At 40.2% G+C, this 23,518-nt stretch overlaps 1 protein-coding gene and 14 non-coding genes across 15 annotated transcripts in view; 14 read left to right on the top strand and 1 right to left on the bottom strand.

Moving 5' to 3' along the window:
* Positions 1 to 3,758: 3,758 nt before the first annotated feature.
* LOC129846488 (uncharacterized) overlaps positions 3,759 to 23,518 on the bottom strand; it is a 26,290-nt gene continuing 6,530 nt past the window's right edge. Inside the window, exons 5-6 of the mRNA XM_055914436.1 lie at positions 4,011 to 4,181; positions 3,759 to 3,824 (exon numbers count right to left, since the gene is read on the bottom strand). Coding sequence (XP_055770411.1) covers positions 3,759 to 3,824; positions 4,011 to 4,181 — 237 coding nt within the window. The remainder of the gene's footprint in view (positions 3,825 to 4,010; positions 4,182 to 23,518) is intronic.
* Positions 4,546 to 4,627, top strand: trnav-uac (transfer RNA valine (anticodon UAC)). The gene has a single exon. It is a non-coding gene; the product is annotated as a tRNA-Val (tRNA).
* On the top strand, positions 5,917 to 5,998 carry trnal-uag (transfer RNA leucine (anticodon UAG)). Its single transcript has one exon. It is a non-coding gene; the product is annotated as a tRNA-Leu (tRNA).
* trnal-uag (transfer RNA leucine (anticodon UAG)) lies at positions 7,288 to 7,369 on the top strand. Its single transcript has one exon. It is a non-coding gene; the product is annotated as a tRNA-Leu (tRNA).
* trnal-uag (transfer RNA leucine (anticodon UAG)) lies at positions 8,659 to 8,740 on the top strand. The gene has a single exon. It is a non-coding gene; the product is annotated as a tRNA-Leu (tRNA).
* On the top strand, positions 10,030 to 10,111 carry trnal-uag (transfer RNA leucine (anticodon UAG)). Its single transcript has one exon. It is a non-coding gene; the product is annotated as a tRNA-Leu (tRNA).
* Positions 11,401 to 11,482, top strand: trnal-uag (transfer RNA leucine (anticodon UAG)). Its single transcript has one exon. It is a non-coding gene; the product is annotated as a tRNA-Leu (tRNA).
* Positions 12,772 to 12,853, top strand: trnal-uag (transfer RNA leucine (anticodon UAG)). Its single transcript has one exon. It is a non-coding gene; the product is annotated as a tRNA-Leu (tRNA).
* trnal-uag (transfer RNA leucine (anticodon UAG)) lies at positions 14,143 to 14,224 on the top strand. Its single transcript has one exon. It is a non-coding gene; the product is annotated as a tRNA-Leu (tRNA).
* On the top strand, positions 15,514 to 15,595 carry trnal-uag (transfer RNA leucine (anticodon UAG)). Its single transcript has one exon. It is a non-coding gene; the product is annotated as a tRNA-Leu (tRNA).
* trnal-uag (transfer RNA leucine (anticodon UAG)) lies at positions 16,885 to 16,966 on the top strand. Its single transcript has one exon. It is a non-coding gene; the product is annotated as a tRNA-Leu (tRNA).
* trnal-uag (transfer RNA leucine (anticodon UAG)) lies at positions 18,256 to 18,337 on the top strand. Its single transcript has one exon. It is a non-coding gene; the product is annotated as a tRNA-Leu (tRNA).
* trnal-uag (transfer RNA leucine (anticodon UAG)) lies at positions 19,627 to 19,708 on the top strand. The gene has a single exon. It is a non-coding gene; the product is annotated as a tRNA-Leu (tRNA).
* Positions 20,998 to 21,079, top strand: trnal-uag (transfer RNA leucine (anticodon UAG)). The gene has a single exon. It is a non-coding gene; the product is annotated as a tRNA-Leu (tRNA).
* Positions 22,369 to 22,450, top strand: trnal-uag (transfer RNA leucine (anticodon UAG)). Its single transcript has one exon. It is a non-coding gene; the product is annotated as a tRNA-Leu (tRNA).

The raw sequence follows: 23,518 nt of genomic DNA on the forward strand, positions 1-23,518 counted from the left end.
TACAGATGTAAGTAGATAAATGTTGATGTGCAGTTACATTTTCAAACACTCAATTGCTACTGTGATTTAAATATGTCCTTTAATGGTTTTGCTGTGTACTCCTCAGATGGAGAATGTCCTCTAACAGTGGCGATGGTGTTGGAGTTTTCTATTGGGGCAACGGTTGTGCCACCCCTTGGGTTTGAGGACACCGCGACTATCGAATTCCTCCACACAGCGCGAGGGCGTCTCGCTGGGCAGCAGAAGAAAAAGTACCCAGAGGCAAACACGTGTGCTGTGACACGAAGGCTCCCTCTTCATAGCACCTACAATGCCTTTAGGGAACTCATGACCTCCGGTATTATGAATTCCCCACATTTCGGTGTTGCATAAAAACATATTTTTACGATACATAATTGTTTCTAGTAGCACTAAACTACAAAATGGAATAATATGCAGTTACCGATAAACTGGAACAATTTACTATTTTACCTTGCACCTCAGCCAGCCAGTTCAACCAGTGGCAGATGGTGTCGCTCTCCAAACACCGCCGCTTGCCGCCAGGTATGGAATAGGTTACTGGCAGTGGGAGGCTTTATGGAGTCCACAAAAAGTGCTCGGAAGCTGTTTGGCTTGTTCCCCAATGCCTCGAGCAGCCCAAGAGAGTTGAGACCATATGTGAACTTGTCATGGTTTAGAGACAGTATGTATATTTAAAATAAGTGTTGAGGACAATATAGTGATGTGTATTGATTTAGGGGCGTGGACTGATTAAAAATAGTTATATTAGAGGAGGTAATGACAAGTACTTCACAGATTTATGACAGAGTTGACTTACTGCTCCAAGGCCACCTGCATGCTCCCTTGGACAAATTGTTGAGCCACCAATTCAACCACACCATCTATGTCCTCTATTGTCTTGACAACAATCCTTTTCAGCCCCAGTAGGCTCAGCCAGTCTACCGATTCCTCCAATTTGTTATTCACCTCTGATAGGTCCTCTGTTTTTTTTATCTAGAATTTAAAAAATTTGTGACTGGCAATTGAGAATTTTAAACACAGCAAAAGAAACCATACATGTAAAAAATGATCTATTATTACCTTTTGCTGTTTGGGAGGACATCAAACTTACATTTTCCAAATGTGCTCTCAGAGTAGTGTGGCTCACCTCCTCCAAACTGAGTGGAGGTGCAGGCTTCCCACACACTGCTGCTCAGCTCAGAGAAGAAGTGTGGCCCAACACCTCCATGGACCACACAAACACTGATCATTTCCCCAATGGTTCCATACAGGCCCTCGTGATGCTAAAAAGACAATTTCAATTGTGTTCCAGCTTTGTTATCCCTATGATGTATCGCCCTGGACAGAGCACCTGAAAAAGCCTCTTCAGTAATTGTTTGGCTTAACTTCTACTTCATCACCATCCGGGAGCATCCTCATCAGTAAAAAGCTGACTGGCATAGCCTAGCATAGCGCCACAAGTAAATAATAGCATATAAATATCATGAAATCACAAGTCCAATACAGCACATGAAAGATACACATCTTGTGAATCCAGCCATCATTTCCGATTTTTAAAATGTTTTACAGCGAAAACACAATATGTATTTCTATTAGCTAACCACAATAGCAAAAGACTCAACCGCATATTTAAAAAATTTTTTTACCGCATAGGTAGCTATCACAAAACCGACCAAATAGAGATATAATTAGTCACTAACCAAGAAACAACTTCATCAGATGACAGTCTTATAACATGTTACACAATACATTTATGTTTTGTTCGAAAAATGTGCATATTTGAGGTATAAATCATAGTTTTTGCAGCTACAATCACAAATAGCACCGAAGCAGACAGAATAATTACAGAGAGCAATGTGAAATACATAAATTCTCATCATATAACATTTATGAAAAATACATGGTGTACAGCAAATGAAAGATAAACATCTTGTGAATCCAGCCAATATTTCCGATTTTTTAAGTGTTTTACAGCGAAAACACAATATAGCATTATATTAGCTTACCACAATAGCCAAACACACAAACGCATTTATCAGCAGCAAAAGGTAGCGATCGCAAAAACCAGCAAAATATATAAAATTATTCACTAACCTTGACAAACTTCATCAGATGACAGTCCTATAACATCATGTTACACAATACATATATGTTTTGTTCGAAAATGTGCATATTTAGAGGTACAAATCCTGGTTTTACAATGTGAATACGTAGCCAAAATGCACAAAATTCTCAGGAGATATTTTGGACAGTCACCTAATCTAATCAAAGAACTCATCATAAACTTTACTAAAAAATACATGTTGTACAGCAAATGAAAGATACACTAGTTCTTAATGCAACCGCTGTGTTCGATTTTTTTAAAATAACTTTAGTATGACATACAGCTTGCCTTATTGCGAGACAGCGCCCGATAAAAGGGCGGAGAATAGGACTACACATTTCACACAAAAATACGAAATAACATCATAAATGGTTCCTACTTTTGCTGAGCTTCCATCGGAATCTTGTACAAGGAGTCCTTGGTCCAGAATAAATCGTTCTTTGGTTTTAGAATGTCCTCTTCTCCTGTCGAATTAACAACCTTAGCTAGCCATGTGGCGCGACGATGCCCAAATTCTCCTGACGCAAAGAAAGAAAAATTCCAAAACTCGCAATAAACGTTGAATAAACTGATACAACTCGATTGAAAAAAAACTACTTTATGATGTTTTTATCACATCTATCAAATAAAATCAGAGCCGGAGATATCTACCGTGTATACCGAAAGCTTTTCAGAAGCCAATGTCGATGTCCTTCGCGCGCCACAGAAGCCAAAGAAATTTCCAGACCTCCCACTCCAAGAGCTCTTGTTCGACCTCAGATCAAGCTAGACACCCCATTCCACCTTCCACTGCCTGTTGACATCTAGTGGAAGGCGTATGCAGTGCATGCAAATCCATAGAAATTCGGCAATTGAATAGGCAGGCCCTGGAACAGAGCATCGTTTTCAGATTTTTCACTTCCTGTCTGGAAGTTTGCTGCCAAATGAGTTCTGTTTTACTCACAGATATAACAGTTTTAGAAACTTGAGTGTTTTCTATCCAATAGTAATAATAATATGCATATTGTACGATCTAGAATTGAGCACGAGGCAGTTTAATTTGGGCACGATTTTTTCCAAAGTGAAAATAGCGCCCCCCTATTGAGAAAAGGTTAAATTCTGTATTTTACATGAAAATCAGACCTTAAAAACGGGTAAGAAGAAAGGCTTACCATGAACATCATGGGACAGCCGTTTCGCTCCTTCCGGACCATCCAAGATAGCCGAGTCCCTGATGTCCCTCATGAGGAGCCTGGAATACTCCCTGGAGGGACCCCCTTGGTCAACTGCCTCCTCCGCCTTGGACTCAACGTCCACAAAGGCAACATCCATCTTAGCCCCTGCATTAACGTTTTAGCGTTGAAATGCATACAGGCTACTGTTTAGGACGTTGCCCCGTGGACATTTATCATGTTGGCGATGGGGCAGTGGTCCTGGTCCACTCGGCTCCAGAGCGTACGTAAAATGGCACTTATGTCCATTCTAGAGGGGGGGTAAAGCTCATTCAAAATGTATGACAAATCGAATAAGAATTGATCCTAAGGGAAAATACACTGACATTAAGGTTTTAAATTCTACATTTTGTTTATAAACAAATGCTCTTTAAAAAACTCACTTAGTCTCTGCGTCCGATGATGGAGATGAAGGTGAAGGTGAGGGAGAAGGAGAAAGTGAGTTAGAAGGTGAGGAGTGAAAAGAAGAAAAGTTTGCTGATGAAGGAGGTGAATGAAAGGAGAGAAGGCTGGCGAGAGGTGAGGAGAGGGCACAGACGAGAGGTTTTGAGAGGGGGCAGGTGAGAGGTGAGGTGATAGGATTGCCTTTAAATGGACAGAAACCACCACACTAAGGTTATAACTATCAAGTAGTTCAAATGTAGTCCGATACAAACATCAAATATATTATTATTAGGTATTGTCATGCTAGTCACCTGCACATCCTCCACAGACAACCACAACACATACAGTGTTGTTGACTCCCGAATGCCATAGTCCTCCAATGACCCGTTAATCGTGCTTTTCAGGGATGCGAAGCCCGCTGCTGCCTGGAGGGTAAAAACCTCACTCGAGGCATCATCCTCCCCCACAAAATCAAACAACATCTATATAACAAAAGACCAACATTAACAATTGTAATTCAGCCTGAAATCTACATTTATAGTACAGAATTTTTGGGGGGGATGGTTTGTCCTCGGGGTTTTGCCTGCCATATCAGTTATGTTATACTCACAGACATAATTTTAACAGTTTTAGAACCTTTAGAGTATCTTCTATCCAAATCATCCATTAAATGCAAATCTACCATTATATGCATTTATATGCAATTATATGCATATACTAGCTTCTGGGCCTGAGTAACAGGCAGTTTACATTGGGCACGCTTTTCTTCCGGACGTGAAAATACCGCCCCCTAGCTTAGCAGGCTTAGGTAACAGATGACAAAGTTTGGGATTGTTGACAGTGAAGGGTTGTGTGGCCGAGTGGTCTAAAGCGCTGGATTTACGCTCCAGTCTCTCTGGAGGCGTGGGTTCGAATCCCACCGCTGCCATCCTTTTTGTTGTTCGTGCAAGTCTTAAGTGTGGTCATCTCTTGGGTCAATTCAAACTTTGGTAGCGTTTCGATATTCATTCAAGGGAAATTACACCGATGCCATCTTTAGCACACCTCGTCCTGTGCTCTAGCGGTAAAAATATAAATATTTAGCATTCATGAAAATACAAGTATTATACTTCAACATAAAGCTTAACTTCTTGTTTATCCAGCCACTGTGTCAGATTTCAAAAAGGCTTTACGGTGAAAGCACACCATGCGATTACCTGAGGACAACGCCCCGCATACAAAAACATGAAAAACATTTTTCAACCAGGCAGGTGCGACACGTAAGTCAGAAATAGCAATATAATAAATGCCTTACCTTTGAAGATCTTCTTCTGTTGGCACTCCAAAAGGTCCCAGTTACATCACAAATGGTCCTTTTGTTCGATAAAGTCCTTCTTTATATCCATAAAAACTCTGTTTAGCTGGCACGCTTCATTCAATAATCCACCGGTTTCCCTTCTTCAAAATGCATACAAAATGAATCCCAAACGTTACCAATAAACTTATCCAAACAAGTCAAACAACGCTTATAATCAAACCTCAGGTACCCTAATAAGTAAATAAACAATTTCGTTTAAGACAGAGAATAGAATGTTCAATACTGGAGATAAATAACAAAGGGCGCGCTTTCACCCAAGCGCAATTGAAACACTACAGCCAAAATGGGAGCAACTTAGAAAAACTACAACTTCTAGCTCATTTTTCCAAAAACCAGCCTGAAAGTCTTTCTAAAGACTGTTGACATCTAGTGGACGCCCTAGGAACTGCAATCTGGGAGGACTTTGCGTCATAATAAACATGAAAGCCATTGGAAACAGTGGAAGGCTGAATTTTTGGGGGGATAGTTTGTCCTCGGGGTTTCGCCTGCCATATCAGTTATGTTATACTCATAGACATGATTTGAACAGTTTTAGAACCTTTAGAGTGTCTTCTATCCAAATCTACCAATTACATGCATATCCTAGCTTCTAGGCCTGAGTAACAGGCAGTTTACATTGGGCACGCTTTTCTTCCGGACGTGAAAATACCGCCCCCTACCCAAGAGAGGTTAAAGGGCTCTATAAATGTGCTCTTCAGACATAGCAGCAAAACAAATAATGTGTTGAGACAGTAAGAAAAAGCAACATGATATAAACGAAGGATACAAAAGGAAAAAAGAAAAAATAAGAGACTGAAATTAATGGTAGCTTAGCAGGCTTAGGTAACAGATGACAAAGTTTGGGATTGTTGACAGTGAAGGGTAGTGTGGCCGAGTGGTCTAAGGCGCTGGATTTAGGCTCCAGTCTCTCTGGAGGCGTGGGTTCGAATCCCACCGCTGCCATCCTTTTTGTTGTTCGTGCAAGTCTTAAGTGTGGTCATCTCTTGGGTCAATTCAAACTTTGGTAGCGTTTCGATATTCATTCAAGGGAAATTACACCGATGCCATCTTTAGCACACCTCGTCCTGTGCTCTAGCGGTAAAAATATAAATATTTAGCATTCATGAAAATACAAGTATTATACTTCAACATAAAGCTTAACTTCTTGTTTATCCAGCCACTGTGTCAGATTTCAAAAAGGCTTTACGGTGAAAGCACACCATGCGATTACCTGAGCACAACGCCCCGCATACAAAAACATGAAAAACATTTTTCAACCAGGCAGGTGCGACACGAAAGTCAGAAATAGCAATATAATAAATGCCTTACCTTTGAAGATCTTCTTCTGTTGGCACTCCAAAAGGTCCCAGTTACATCACAAATGGTCCTTTTGTTCGATAAAGTCCTTCTTTATATCCATAAAAACTCTGTTTAGCTGGCACGCTTCATTCAATAATCCACCGGTTTCCCTTCTTCAAAATGCATACAAAATGAATCCCAAACGTTACCAATAAACTTATCCAAACAAGTCAAACAACGCTTATAATCAAACCTCAGGTACCCTAATAAGTAAATAAACAATTACGTTTAAGACAGAGAATAGAATGTTCAATACTGGAGATAAATAACAAAGGGCGCGCTTTCACCCAAGCGCAATTGAAACACTACAGCCAAAATGGGAGCAACTTAGAAAAACTACAACTTCTAGCTCATTTTTCCAAAAACCAGCCTGAAAGTCTTTCTAAAGACTGTTGACATCTAGTGGACGCCCTAGGAACTGCAATCTGGAAGGACTTTGCGTCATAATAAACATGAAAGCCATTGGAAACAGTGGAAGGCTGAATTTTTGGGGGGATAGTTTGTCCTCGGGGTTTCGCCTGCCATATCAGTTATGTTATACTCATAGACATGATTTGAACAGTTTTAGAACCTTTAGAGTGTCTTCTATCCAAATCTACCAATTACATGCATATCCTAGCTTCTAGGCCTGAGTAACAGGCAGTTTACATTGGGCACGCTTTTCTTCCGGACGTGAAAATACCGCCCCCTACCCAAGAGAGGTTAAAGGGCTCTATAAATGTGCTCTTCAGACATAGCAGCAAAACAAATAATGTGTTGAGACAGTAAGAAAAAGCAACATGATATAAATGAAGGATACAAAAGGAAAAAAGAAAAAATAAGAGACCGAAATTAATGGTAGCTTAGCAGGCTTAGGTAACAGATGACAAAGTTTGGGATTGTTGACAGTGAAGGGTAGTGTGGCCGAGTGGTCTAAGGCGCTGGATTTAGGCTCCAGTCTCTCTGGAGGCGTGGGTTCGAATCCCACCGCTGCCATCCTTTTTGTTGTTCGTGCAAGTCTTAAGTGTGGTCATCTCTTGGGTCAATTCAAACTTTGGTAGCGTTTCGATATTCATTCAAGGGAAATTACACCGATGCCATCTTTAGCACACCTCGTCCTGTGCTCTAGCGGTAAAAATATAAATATTTAGCATTCATGAAAATACAAGTATTATACTTCAACATAAAGCTTAACTTCTTGTTTATCCAGCCACTGTGTCAGATTTCAAAAAGGCTTTACGGTGAAAGCACACCATGCGATTACCTGAGGACAACACCCCGCATACAAAAACATGAAAAACATTTTTCAACCAGGCAGGTGCGACACATAAGTCAGAAATAGCAATATAATAAATGCCTTACCTTTGAAGATCTTCTTCTGTTGGCACTCCAAAAGGTCCCAGTTACATCACAAATGGTCCTTTTGTTCGATAAAGTCCTTCTTTATATCCATAAAAACTCTGTTTAGCTGGCACGCTTCATTCAATAATCCACCGGTTTCCCTTCTTCAAAATGCATACAAAATGAATCCCAAACGTTACCAATAAACTTATCCAAACAAGTCAAACAACGCTTATAATCAAACCTCAGGTACCCTAATAAGTAAATAAACAATTTCGTTTAAGACAGAGAATAGAATGTTCAATACTGGAGATAAATAACAAAGGGCGCGCTTTCACCCAAGCGCAATTGAAACACTACAGCCAAAATGGGAGCAACTTAGAAAAACTACAACTTCTAGCTCATTTTTCCAAAAACCAGCCTGAAAGTCTTTCTAAAGACTGTTGACATCTAGTGGACGCCCTAGGAACTGCAATCTGGGAGGACTTTGCGTCATAATAAACATGAAAGCCATTGGAAACAGTGGAAGGCTGAATTTTTGGGGGGATAGTTTGTCCTCGGGGTTTCGCCTGCCATATCAGTTATGTTATACTCATAGACATGATTTGAACAGTTTTAGAACCTTTAGAGTGTCTTCTATCCAAATCTACCAATTACATGCATATCCTAGCTTCTAGGCCTGAGTAACAGGCAGTTTACATTGGGCACGCTTTTCTTCCGGACGTGAAAATACCGCCCCCTACCCAAGAGAGGTTAAAGGGCTCTATAAATGTGCTCTTCAGACATAGCAGCAAAACAAATAATGTGTTGAGACAGTAAGAAAAAGCAACATGATATAAATGAAGGATACAAAAGGAAAAAATAAAAAATAAGAGACCGAAATTAATGGTAGCTTAGCAGGCTTAGGTAACAGATGACAAAGTTTGGGATTGTTGACAGTGAAGGGTAGTGTGGCCGAGTGGTCTAAGGCGCTGGATTTAGGCTCCAGTCTCTCTGGAGGCGTGGGTTCGAATCCCACCGCTGCCATCCTTTTCGTTGTTCGTGCAAGTCTTAAGTGTGGTCATCTCTTGGGTCAATTCAAACTTTGGTAGCGTTTCGATATTCATTCAAGGGAAATTACACCGATGCCATCTTTAGCACACCTCGTCCTGTGCTCTAGCGGTAAAAATATAAATATTTAGCATTCATGAAAATACAAGTATTATACTTCAACATAAAGCTTAACTTCTTGTTTATCCAGCCACTGTGTCAGATTTCAAAAAGGCTTTACGGTGAAAGCACACCATGCGATTACCTGAGGACAACGCCCCGCATACAAAAACATGAAAAACATTTTTCAACCAGGCAGGTGCGACACGTAAGTCAGAAATAGCAATATAATAAATGCCTTACCTTTGAAGATCTTCTTCTGTTGGCACTCCAAAAGGTCCCAGTTACATCACAAATGGTCCTTTTGTTCGATAAAGTCCTTCTTTATATCCATAAAAACTCTGTTTAGCTGGCACGCTTCATTCAATAATCCACCGGTTTCCCTTCTTCAAAATGCATACAAAATGAATCCCAAACGTTACCAATAAACTTATCCAAACAAGTCAAACAACGCTTATAATCAACCCTCAGGTACCCTAATAAGTAAATAAACAATTTCGTTTAAGACAGAGAATAGAATGTTCAATACTGGAGATAAATAACAAAGGGCGCGCTTTCACCCAAGCGCAATTGAAACACTACAGCCAAAATGGGAGCAACTTAGAAAAACTACAACTTCTAGCTCATTTTTCCAAAAACCAGCCTGAAAGTCTTTCTAAAGACTGTTGACATCTAGTGGACGCCCTAGGAACTGCAATCTGGAAGGACTTTGCGTCATAATAAACATGAAAGCCATTGGAAACAGTGGAAGGCTGAATTTTTGGGGGGATAGTTTGTCCTCGGGGTTTCGCCTGCCATATCAGTTATGTTATACTCATAGACATGATTTGAACAGTTTTAGAACCTTTAGAGTGTCTTCTATCCAAATCTACCAATTACATGCATATCCTAGCTTCTAGGCCTGAGTAACAGGCAGTTTACATTGGGCACGCTTTTCTTCCGGACGTGAAAATACCGCCCCCTACCCAAGAGAGGTTAAAGGGCTCTATAAATGTGCTCTTCAGACATAGCAGCAAAACAAATAATGTGTTGAGACAGTAAGAAAAAGCAACATGATATAAATGAAGGATACAAAAGGAAAAAAGAAAAAATAAGAGACCGAAATTAATGGTAGCTTAGCAGGCTTAGGTAACAGATGACAAAGTTTGGGATTGTTGACAGTGAAGGGTAGTGTGGCCGAGTGGTCTAAGGCGCTGGATTTAGGCTCCAGTCTCTCTGGAGGCGTGGGTTCGAATCCCACCGCTGCCATCCTTTTTGTTGTTCGTGCAAGTCTTAAGTGTGGTCATCTCTTGGGTCAATTCAAACTTTGGTAGCGTTTCGATATTCATTCAAGGGAAATTACACCGATGCCATCTTTAGCACACCTCGTCCTGTGCTCTAGCGGTAAAAATATAAATATTTAGCATTCATGAAAATACAAGTATTATACTTCAACATAAAGCTTAACTTCTTGTTTATCCAGCCACTGTGTCAGATTTCAAAAAGGCTTTACGGTGAAAGCACACCATGCGATTACCTGAGGACAACACCCCGCATACAAAAACATGAAAAACATTTTTCAACCAGGCAGGTGCGACACATAAGTCAGAAATAGCAATATAATAAATGCCTTACCTTTGAAGATCTTCTTCTGTTGGCACTCCAAAAGGTCCCAGTTACATCACAAATGGTCCTTTTGTTCGATAAAGTCCTTCTTTATATCCATAAAAACTCTGTTTAGCTGGCACGCTTCATTCAATAATCCACCGGTTTCCCTTCTTCAAAATGCATACAAAATGAATCCCAAACGTTACCAATAAACTTATCCAAACAAGTCAAACAACGCTTATAATCAAACCTCAGGTACCCTAATAAGTAAATAAACAATTTCGTTTAAGACAGAGAATAGAATGTTCAATACTGGAGATAAATAACAAAGGGCGCGCTTTCACCCAAGCGCAATTGAAACACTACAGCCAAAATGGGAGCAACTTAGAAAAACTACAACTTCTAGCTCATTTTTCCAAAAACCAGCCTGAAAGTCTTTCTAAAGACTGTTGACATCTAGTGGACGCCCTAGGAACTGCAATCTGGGAGGACTTTGCGTCATAATAAACATGAAAGCCATTGGAAACAGTGGAAGGCTGAATTTTTGGGGGGATAGTTTGTCCTCGGGGTTTCGCCTGCCATATCAGTTATGTTATACTCATAGACATGATTTGAACAGTTTTAGAACCTTTAGAGTGTCTTCTATCCAAATCTACCAATTACATGCATATCCTAGCTTCTAGGCCTGAGTAACAGGCAGTTTACATTGGGCACGCTTTTCTTCCGGACGTGAAAATACCGCCCCCTACCCAAGAGAGGTTAAAGGGCTCTATAAATGTGCTCTTCAGACATAGCAGCAAAACAAATAATGTGTTGAGACAGTAAGAAAAAGCAACATGATATAAATGAAGGATACAAAAGGAAAAAAGAAAAAATAAGAGACCGAAATTAATGGTAGCTTAGCAGGCTTAGGTAACAGATGACAAAGTTTGGGATTGTTGACAGTGAAGGGTAGTGTGGCCGAGTGGTCTAAGGCGCTGGATTTAGGCTCCAGTCTCTCTGGAGGCGTGGGTTCGAATCCCACCGCTGCCATCCTTTTCGTTGTTCGTGCAAGTCTTAAGTGTGGTCATCTCTTGGGTCAATTCAAACTTTGGTAGCGTTTCGATATTCATTCAAGGGAAATTACACCGATGCCATCTTTAGCACACCTCGTCCTGTGCTCTAGCGGTAAAAATATAAATATTTAGCATTCATGAAAATACAAGTATTATACTTCAACATAAAGCTTAACTTCTTGTTTATCCAGCCACTGTGTCAGATTTCAAAAAGGCTTTACGGTGAAAGCACACCATGCGATTACCTGAGGACAACGCCCCGCATACAAAAACATGAAAAACATTTTTCAACCAGGCAGGTGCGACACGTAAGTCAGAAATAGCAATATAATAAATGCCTTACCTTTGAAGATCTTCTTCTGTTGGCACTCCAAAAGGTCCCAGTTACATCACAAATGGTCCTTTTGTTCGATAAAGTCCTTCTTTATATCCATAAAAACTCTGTTTAGCTGGCACGCTTCATTCAATAATCCACCGGTTTCCCTTCTTCAAAATGCATACAAAATGAATCCCAAACGTTACCAATAAACTTATCCAAACAAGTCAAACAACGCTTATAATCAAACCTCAGGTACCCTAATAAGTAAATAAACAATTTCGTTTAAGACAGAGAATAGAATGTTCAATACTGGAGATAAATAACAAAGGGCGCGCTTTCACCCAAGCGCAATTGAAACACTACAGCCAAAATGGGAGCAACTTAGAAAAACTACAACTTCTAGCTCATTTTTCCAAAAACCAGCCTGAAAGTCTTTCTAAAGACTGTTGACATCTAGTGGACGCCCTAGGAACTGCAATCTGGGAGGACTTTGCGTCATAATAAACATGAAAGCCATTGGAAACAGTGGAAGGCTGAATTTTTGGGGGGATAGTTTGTCCTCGGGGTTTCGCCTGCCATATCAGTTATGTTATACTCATAGACATGATTTGAACAGTTTTAGAACCTTTAGAGTGTCTTCTATCCAAATCTACCAATTACATGCATATCCTAGCTTCTAGGCCTGAGTAACAGGCAGTTTACATTGGGCACGCTTTTCTTCCGGACGTGAAAATACCGCCCCCTACCCAAGAGAGGTTAAAGGGCTCTATAAATGTGCTCTTCAGACATAGCAGCAAAACAAATAATGTGTTGAGACAGTAAGAAAAAGCAACATGATATAAATGAAGGATACAAAAGGAAAAAAGAAAAAATAAGAGACCGAAATTAATGGTAGCTTAGCAGGCTTAGGTAACAGATGACAAAGTTTGGGATTGTTGACAGTGAAGGGTAGTGTGGCCGAGTGGTCTAAGGCGCTGGATTTAGGCTCCAGTCTCTCTGGAGGCGTGGGTTCGAATCCCACCGCTGCCATCCTTTTTGTTGTTCGTGCAAGTCTTAAGTGTGGTCATCTCTTGGGTCAATTCAAACTTTGGTAGCGTTTCGATATTCATTCAAGGGAAATTACACCGATGCCATCTTTAGCACACCTCGTCCTGTGCTCTAGCGGTAAAAATATAAATATTTAGCATTCATGAAAATACAAGTATTATACTTCAACATAAAGCTTAACTTCTTGTTTATCCAGCCACTGTGTCAGATTTCAAAAAGGCTTTACGGTGAAAGCACACCATGCGATTACCTGAGGACAACACCCCGCATACAAAAACATGAAAAACATTTTTCAACCAGGCAGGTGCGACACATAAGTCAGAAATAGCAATATAATAAATGCCTTACCTTTGAAGATCTTCTTCTGTTGGCACTCCAAAAGGTCCCAGTTACATCACAAATGGTCCTTTTGTTCGATAAAGTCCTTCTTTATATCCATAAAAACTCTGTTTAGCTGGCACGCTTCATTCAATAATCCACCGGTTTCCCTTCTTCAAAATGCATACAAAATGAATCCCAAACGTTACCAATAAACTTATCCAAACAAGTCAAACAACGCTTATAATCAAACCTCAGGTACCCTAATAAGTAAATAAACAATTTCGTTTAAGACAGAGAATAGAATGTTCAATACTGGAGATAAATAACAAAGGGCGCGCTTTCACCCAAGCGCAATTGAAACACTACAGCCAAAATGGGAGCAACTTAGAAAAACTACAACTTCTAGCTCATTTTTCCAAAAACCAGCCTGAAAGTCTTTCTAAAGACTGTTGACATCTAGTGGACGCCCTAGGAACTGCAATCTGGGAGGACTTTGCGTCATAATAAACATGAAAGCCATTGGAAACAGTGGAAGGCTGAATTTTTGGGGGGATAGTTTGTCCTCGGGGTTTCGCCTGCCATATCAGTTATGTTATACTCATAGACATGATTTGAACAGTTTTAGAACCTTTAGAGTGTCTTCTATCCAAATCTACCAATTACATGCATATCCTAGCTTCTAGGCCTGAGTAACAGGCAGTTTACATTGGGCACGCTTTTCTTCCGGACGTGAAAATACCGCCCCCTACCCAAGAGAGGTTAAAGGGCTCTATAAATGTGCTCTTCAGACATAGCAGCAAAACAAATAATGTGTTGAGACAGTAAGAAAAAGCAACATGATATAAATGAAGGATACAAAAGGAAAAAAGAAAAAATAAGAGACCGAAATTAATGGTAGCTTAGCAGGCTTAGGTAACAGATGACAAAGTTTGGGATTGTTGACAGTGAAGGGTAGTGTGGCCGAGTGGTCTAAGGCGCTGGATTTAGGCTCCAGTCTCTCTGGAGGCGTGGGTTCGAATCCCACCGCTGCCATCCTTTTTGTTGTTCGTGCAAGTCTTAAGTGTGGTCATCTCTTGGGTCAATTCAAACTTTGGTAGCGTTTCGATATTCATTCAAGGGAAATTACACCGATGCCATCTTTAGCACACCTCGTCCTGTGCTCTAGCGGTAAAAATATAAATATTTAGCATTCATGAAAATACAAGTATTATACTTCAACATAAAGCTTAACTTCTTGTTTATCCAGCCACTGTGTCAGATTTCAAAAAGGCTTTACGGTGAAAGCACACCATGCGATTACCTGAGGACAACACCCCGCATACAAAAACATGAAAAACATTTTTCAACCAGGCAGGTGCGACACATAAGTCAGAAATAGCAATATAATAAATGCCTTACCTTTGAAGATCTTCTTCTGTTGGCACTCCAAAAGGTCCCAGTTACATCACAAATGGTCCTTTTGTTCGATAAAGTCCTTCTTTATATCCATAAAAACTCTGTTTAGCTGGCACGCTTCATTCAATAATCCACCGGTTTCCCTTCTTCAAAATGCATACAAAATGAATCCCAAACGTTACCAATAAACTTATCCAAACAAGTCAAACAACGCTTATAATCAAACCTCAGGTACCCTAATAAGTAAATAAACAATTTCGTTTAAGACAGAGAATAGAATGTTCAATACTGGAGATAAATAACAAAGGGCGCGCTTTCACCCAAGCGCAATTGAAACACTACAGCCAAAATGGGAGCAACTTAGAAAAACTACAACTTCTAGCTCATTTTTCCAAAAACCAGCCTGAAAGTCTTTCTAAAGACTGTTGACATCTAGTGGACGCCCTAGGAACTGCAATCTGGGAGGACTTTGCGTCATAATAAACATGAAAGCCATTGGAAACAGTGGAAGGCTGAATTTTTGGGGGGATAGTTTGTCCTCGGGGTTTCGCCTGCCATATCAGTTATGTTATACTCATAGACATGATTTGAACAGTTTTAGAACCTTTAGAGTGTCTTCTATCCAAATCTACCAATTACATGCATATCCTAGCTTCTAGGCCTGAGTAACAGGCAGTTTACATTGGGCACGCTTTTCTTCCGGACGTGAAAATACCGCCCCCTACCCAAGAGAGGTTAAAGGGCTCTATAAATGTGCTCTTCAGACATAGCAGCAAAACAAATAATGTGTTGAGACAGTAAGAAAAAGCAACATGATATAAATGAAGGATACAAAAGGAAAAAAGAAAAAATAAGAGACCGAAATTAATGGTAGCTTAGCAGGCTTAGGTAACAGATGACAAAGTTTGGGATTGTTGACAGTGAAGGGTAGTGTGGCCGAGTGGTCTAAGGCGCTGGATTTAGGCTCCAGTCTCTCTGGAGGCGTGGGTTCGAATCCCACCGCTGCCATCCTTTTTGTTGTTCGTGCAAGTCTTAAGTGTGGTCATCTCTTGGGTCAATTCAAACTTTGGTAGCGTTTCGATATTCATTCAAGGGAAATTACACCGATGCCATCTTTAGCACACCTCGTCCTGTGCTCTAGCGGTAAAAATATAAATATTTAGCATTCATGAAAATACAAGTATTATACTTCAACATAAAGCTTAACTTCTTGTTTATCCAGCCACTGTGTCAGATTTCAAAAAGGCTTTACGGTGAAAGCACACCATGCGATTACCTGAGGACAACGCCCCGCATACAAAAACATGAAAAACATTTTTCAACCAGGCAGGTGCGACACGTAAGTCAGAAATAGCAATATAATAAATGCCTTACCTTTGAAGATCTTCTTCTGTTGGCACTCCAAAAGGTCCCAGTTACATCACAAATGGTCCTTTTGTTCGATAAAGTCCTTCTTTATATCCATAAAAACTCTGTTTAGCTGGCACGCTTCATTCAATAATCCACCGGTTTCCCTTCTTCAAAATGCATACAAAATGAATCCCAAACGTTACCAATAAACTTATCCAAACAAGTCAAACAACGCTTATAATCAAACCTCAGGTACCCTAATAAGTAAATAAACAATTTCGTTTAAGACAGAGAATAGAATGTTCAATACTGGAGATAAATAACAAAGGGCGCGCTTTCACCCAAGCGCAATTGAAACACTACAGCCAAAATGGGAGCAACTTAGAAAAACTACAACTTCTAGCTCATTTTTCCAAAAACCAGCCTGAAAGTCTTTCTAAAGACTGTTGACATCTAGTGGACGCCCTAGGAACTGCAATCTGGGAGGACTTTGCGTCATAATAAACATGAAAGCCATTGGAAACAGTGGAAGGCTGAATTTTTGGGGGGATAGTTTGTCCTCGGGGTTTCGCCTGCCATATCAGTTATGTTATACTCATAGACATGATTTGAACAGTTTTAGAACCTTTAGAGTGTCTTCTATCCAAATCTACCAATTACATGCATATCCTAGCTTCTAGGCCTGAGTAACAGGCAGTTTACATTGGGCACGCTTTTCTTCCGGACGTGAAAATACCGCCCCCTACCCAAGAGAGGTTAAAGGGCTCTATAAATGTGCTCTTCAGACATAGCAGCAAAACAAATAATGTGTTGAGACAGTAAGAAAAAGCAACATGATATAAATGAAGGATACAAAAGGAAAAAAGAAAAAATAAGAGACCGAAATTAATGGTAGCTTAGCAGGCTTAGGTAACAGATGACAAAGTTTGGGATTGTTGACAGTGAAGGGTAGTGTGGCCGAGTGGTCTAAGGCGCTGGATTTAGGCTCCAGTCTCTCTGGAGGCGTGGGTTCGAATCCCACCGCTGCCATCCTTTTTGTTGTTCGTGCAAGTCTTAAGTGTGGTCATCTCTTGGGTCAATTCAAACTTTGGTAGCGTTTCGATATTCATTCAAGGGAAATTACACCGATGCCATCTTTAGCACACCTCGTCCTGTGCTCTAGCGGTAAAAATATAAATATTTAGCATTCATGAAAATACAAGTATTATACTTCAACATAAAGCTTAACTTCTTGTTTATCCAGCCACTGTGTCAGATTTCAAAAAGGCTTTACGGTGAAAGCACACCATGCGATTACCTGAGGACAACGCCCCGCATACAAAAACATGAAAAACATTTTTCAACCAGGCAGGTGCGACACGTAAGTCAGAAATAGCAATATAATAAATGCCTTACCTTTGAAGATCTTCTTCTGTTGGCACTCCAAAAGGTCCCAGTTACATCACAAATGGTCCTTTTGTTCGATAAAGTCCTTCTTTATATCCATAAAAACTCTGTTTAGCTGGCACGCTTCATTCAATAATCCACCGGTTTCCCTTCTTCAAAATGCATACAAAATGAATCCCAAACGTTACCAATAAACTTATCCAAACAAGTCAAACAACGCTTATAATCAAACCTCAGGTACCCTAATAAGTAAATAAACAATTTCGTTTAAGACAGAGAATAGAATGTTCAATACTGGAGATAAATAACAAAGGGCGCGCTTTCACCCAAGCGCAATTGAAACACTACAGCCAAAATGGGAGCAACTTAGAAAAACTACAACTTCTAGCTCATTTTTCCAAAAACCAGCCTGAAAGTCTTTCTAAAGACTGTTGACATCTAGTGGACGCCCTAGGAACTGCAATCTGGGAGGACTTTGCGTCATAATAAACATGAAAGCCATTGGAAACAGTGGAAGGCTGAATTTTTGGGGGGATAGTTTGTCCTCGGGGTTTCGCCTGCCATATCAGTTATGTTATACTCATAGACATGATTTGAACAGTTTTAGAACCTTTAGAGTGTCTTCTATCCAAATCTACCAATTACATGCATATCCTAGCTTCTAGGCCTGAGTAACAGGCAGTTTACATTGGGCACGCTTTTCTTCCGGACGTGAAAATACCGCCCCCTACCCAAGAGAGGTTAAAGGGCTCTATAAATGTGCTCTTCAGACATAGCAGCAAAACAAATAATGTGTTGAGACAGTAAGAAAAAGCAACATGATATAAATGAAGGATACAAAAGGAAAAAAGAAAAAATAAGAGACCGAAATTAATGGTAGCTTAGCAGGCTTAGGTAACAGATGACAAAGTTTGGGATTGTTGACAGTGAAGGGTAGTGTGGCCGAGTGGTCTAAGGCGCTGGATTTAGGCTCCAGTCTCTCTGGAGGCGTGGGTTCGAATCCCACCGCTGCCATCCTTTTTGTTGTTCGTGCAAGTCTTAAGTGTGGTCATCTCTTGGGTCAATTCAAACTTTGGTAGCGTTTCGATATTCATTCAAGGGAAATTACACCGATGCCATCTTTAGCACACCTCGTCCTGTGCTCTAGCGGTAAAAATATAAATATTTAGCATTCATGAAAATACAAGTATTATACTTCAACATAAAGCTTAACTTCTTGTTTATCCAGCCACTGTGTCAGATTTCAAAAAGGCTTTACGGTGAAAGCACACCATGCGATTACCTGAGGACAACGCCCCGCATACAAAAACATGAAAAACATTTTTCAACCAGGCAGGTGCGACACGTAAGTCAGAAATAGCAATATAATAAATGCCTTACCTTTGAAGATCTTCTTCTGTTGGCACTCCAAAAGGTCCCAGTTACATCACAAATGGTCCTTTTGTTCGATAAAGTCCTTCTTTATATCCATAAAAACTCTGTTTAGCTGGCACGCTTCATTCAATAATCCACCGGTTTCCCTTCTTCAAAATGCATACAAAATGAATCCCAAACGTTACCAATAAACTTATCCAAACAAGTCAAACAACGCTTATAATCAAACCTCAGGTACCCTAATAAGTAAATAAACAATTACGTTTAAGACAGAGAATAGAATGTTCAATACTGGAGATAAATAACAAAGGGCGCGCTTTCACCCAAGCGCAATTGAAACACTACAGCCAAAATGGGAGCAACTTAGAAAAACTACAACTTCTAGCTCATTTTTCCAAAAACCAGCCTGAAAGTCTTTCTAAAGACTGTTGACATCTAGTGGACGCCCTAGGAACTGCAATCTGGGAGGACTTTGCGTCATAATAAACATGAAAGCCATTGGAAACAGTGGAAGGCTGAATTTTTGGGGGGATAGTTTGTCCTCGGGGTTTCGCCTGCCATATCAGTTATGTTATACTCATAGACATGATTTGAACAGTTTTAGAACCTTTAGAGTGTCTTCTATCCAAATCTACCAATTACATGCATATCCTAGCTTCTAGGCCTGAGTAACAGGCAGTTTACATTGGGCACGCTTTTCTTCCGGACGTGAAAATACCGCCCCCTACCCAAGAGAGGTTAAAGGGCTCTATAAATGTGCTCTTCAGACATAGCAGCAAAACAAATAATGTGTTGAGACAGTAAGAAAAAGCAACATGATATAAATGAAGGATACAAAAGGAAAAAAGAAAAAATAAGAGACCGAAATTAATGGTAGCTTAGCAGGCTTAGGTAACAGATGACAAAGTTTGGGATTGTTGACAGTGAAGGGTAGTGTGGCCGAGTGGTCTAAGGCGCTGGATTTAGGCTCCAGTCTCTCTGGAGGCGTGGGTTCGAATCCCACCGCTGCCATCCTTTTTGTTGTTCGTGCAAGTCTTAAGTGTGGTCATCTCTTGGGTCAATTCAAACTTTGGTAGCGTTTCGATATTCATTCAAGGGAAATTACACCGATGCCATCTTTAGCACACCTCGTCCTGTGCTCTAGCGGTAAAAATATAAATATTTAGCATTCATGAAAATACAAGTATTATACTTCAACATAAAGCTTAACTTCTTGTTTATCCAGCCACTGTGTCAGATTTCAAAAAGGCTTTACGGTGAAAGCACACCATGCGATTACCTGAGGACAACGCCCCGCATACAAAAACATGAAAAACATTTTTCAACCAGGCAGGTGCGACACGTAAGTCAGAAATAGCAATATAATAAATGCCTTACCTTTGAAGATCTTCTTCTGTTGGCACTCCAAAAGGTCCCAGTTACATCACAAATGGTCCTTTTGTTCGATAAAGTCCTTCTTTATATCCATAAAAACTCTGTTTAGCTGGCACGCTTCATTCAATAATCCACCGGTTTCCCTTCTTCAAAATGCATACAAAATGAATCCCAAACGTTACCAATAAACTTATCCAAACAAGTCAAACAACGCTTATAATCAAACCTCAGGTACCCTAATAAGTAAATAAACAATTACGTTTAAGACAGAGAATAGAATGTTCAATACTGGAGATAAATAACAAAGGGCGCGCTTTCACCCAAGCGCAATTGAAACACTACAGCCAAAATGGGAGCAACTTAGAAAAACTACAACTTCTAGCTCATTTTTCCAAAAACCAGCCTGAAAGTCTTTCTAAAGACTGTTGACATCTAGTGGACGCCCTAGGAACTGCAATCTGGGAGGACTTTGCGTCATAATAAACATGAAAGCCATTGGAAACAGTGGAAGGCTGAATTTTTGGGGGGATAGTTTGTCCTCGGGGTTTCGCCTGCCATATCAGTTATGTTATACTCATAGACATGATTTGAACAGTTTTAGAACCTTTAGAGTGTCTTCTATCCAAATCTACCAATTACATGCATATCCTAGCTTCTAGGCCTGAGTAACAGGCAGTTTACATTGGGCACGCTTTTCTTCCGGACGTGAAAATACCGCCCCCTACCCAAGAGAGGTTAAAGGGCTCTATAAATGTGCTCTTCAGACATAGCAGCAAAACAAATAATGTGTTGAGACAGTAAGAAAAAGCAACATGATATAAATGAAGGATACAAAAGGAAAAAAGAAAAAATAAGAGACCGAAATTAATGGTAGCTTAGCAGGCTTAGGTAACAGATGACAAAGTTTGGGATTGTTGACAGTGAAGGGTAGTGTGGCCGAGTGGTCTAAGGCGCTGGATTTAGGCTCCAGTCTCTCTGGAGGCGTGGGTTCGAATCCCACCGCTGCCATCCTTTTTGTTGTTCGTGCAAGTCTTAAGTGTGGTCATCTCTTGGGTCAATTCAAACTTTGGTAGCGTTTCGATATTCATTCAAGGGAAATTACACCGATGCCATCTTTAGCACACCTCGTCCTGTGCTCTAGCGGTAAATATATAAATTTTTAGCATTCATGAAAATACAAGTATTATACTTCAACATAAAGCTTAACTTCTTGTTTATCCAGCCACTGTGTCAGATTTCAAAAAGGCTTTACGGTGAAAGCACACCATGCGATTACCTGAGGACAACGCCCCGCATACAAAAACATGAAAAACATTTTTCAACCAGGCAGGTGCGACACGTAAGTCAGAAATAGCAATATAATAAATGCCTTACCTTTGAAGATCTTCTTCTGTTGGCACTCCAAAAGGTCCCAGTTACATCACAAATGGTCCTTTTGTTCGATAAAGTCCTTCTTTATATCCATAAAAACTCTGTTTAGCTGGCACGCTTCATTCAATAATCCACCGGTTTCCCTTCTTCAAAATGCATACAAAATGAATCCCAAACGTTACCAATAAACTTATCCAAACAAGTCAAACAACGCTTATAATCAAACCTCAGGTACCCTAATAAGTAAATAAACAATTACGTTTAAGACAGAGAATAGAATGTTCAATACTGGAGATAAATAACAAAGGGCGCGCTTTCACCCAAGCGCAATTGAAACACTACAGCCAAAATGGGAGCAACTTAGAAAAACTACAACTTCTAGCTCATTTTTCCAAAAACCAGCCTGAAAGTCTTTCTAAAGACTGTTGACATCTAGTGGACGCCCTAGGAACTGCAATCTGGGAGGACTTTGCGTCATAATAAACATGAAAGCCATTGGAAACAGTGGAAGGCTGAATTTTTGGGGGGATAGTTTGTCCTCGGGGTTTCGCCTGCCATATCAGTTATGTTATACTCATAGACATGATTTGAACAGTTTTAGAACCTTTAGAGTGTCTTCTATCCAAATCTACCAATTACATGCATATCCTAGCTTCTAGGCCTGAGTAACAGGCAGTTTACATTGGGCACGCTTTTCTTCCGGACGTGAAAATACCGCCCCCTACCCAAGAGAGGTTAAAGGGCTCTATAAATGTGCTCTTCAGACATAGCAGCAAAACAAATAATGTGTTGAGACAGTAAGAAAAAGCAACATGATATAAATGAAGGATACAAAAGGAAAAAAGAAAAAATAAGAGACCGAAATTAATGGTAGCTTAGCAGGCTTAGGTAACAGATGACAAAGTTTGGGATTGTTGACAGTGAAGGGTAGTGTGGCCGAGTGGTCTAAGGCGCTGGATTTAGGCTCCAGTCTCTCTGGAGGCGTGGGTTCGAATCCCACCGCTGCCATCCTTTTTGTTGTTCGTGCAAGTCTTAAGTGTGGTCATCTCTTGGGTCAATTCAAACTTTGGTAGCGTTTCGATATTCATTCAAGGGAAATTACACCGATGCCATCTTTAGCACACCTCGTCCTGTGCTCTAGCGGTAAAAATATAAATATTTAGCATTCATGAAAATACAAGTATTATACTTCAACATAAAGCTTAACTTCTTGTTTATCCAGCCACTGTGTCAGATTTCAAAAAGGCTTTACGGTGAAAGCACACCATGCGATTACCTGAGGACAACGCCCCGCATACAAAAACATGAAAAACATTTTTCAACCAGGCAGGTGCGACACGTAAGTCAGAAATAGCAATATAATAAATGCCTTACCTTTGAAGATCTTCTTCTGTTGGCACTCCAAAAGGTCCCAGTTACATCACAAATGGTCCTTTTGTTCGATAAAGTCCTTCTTTATATCCATAAAAACTCTGTTTAGCTGGCACGCTTCATTCAATAATCCACCGGTTTCCCTTCTTCAAAATGCATACAAAATGAATCCCAAACGTTACCAATAAACTTATCCAAACAAGTCAAACAACGCTTATAATCAAACCTCAGGTACCCTAATAAGTAAATAAACAATTACGTTTAAGACAGAGAATAGAATGTTCAATACTGGAGATAAATAACAAAGGGCGCGCTTTCACCCAAGCGCAATTGAAACACTACAGCCAAAATGGGAGCAACTTAGAAAAACTACAACTTCTAGCTCATTTTTCCAAAAACCAGCCTGAAAGTCTTTCTAAAGACTGTTGACATCTAGTGGACGCCCTAGGAACTGCAATCTGGGAGGACTTTGCGTCATAATAAACATGAAAGCCATTGGAAACAGTGGAAGGCTGAATTTTTGGGGGGATAGTTTGTCCTCGGGGTTTCGCCTGCCATATCAGTTATGTTATACTCATAGACATGATTTGAACAGTTTTAGAACCTTTAGAGTGTCTTCTATCCAAATCTACCAATTACATGCATATCCTAGCTTCTAGGCCTGAGTAACAGGCAGTTTACATTGGGCACGCTTTTCTTCCGGAC

Source organism: Salvelinus fontinalis, unplaced genomic scaffold (genome assembly GCF_029448725.1).
Source record: "Salvelinus fontinalis isolate EN_2023a unplaced genomic scaffold, ASM2944872v1 scaffold_0568, whole genome shotgun sequence".
NCBI classification, from domain to species: domain Eukaryota; kingdom Metazoa; phylum Chordata; class Actinopteri; order Salmoniformes; family Salmonidae; genus Salvelinus; species Salvelinus fontinalis.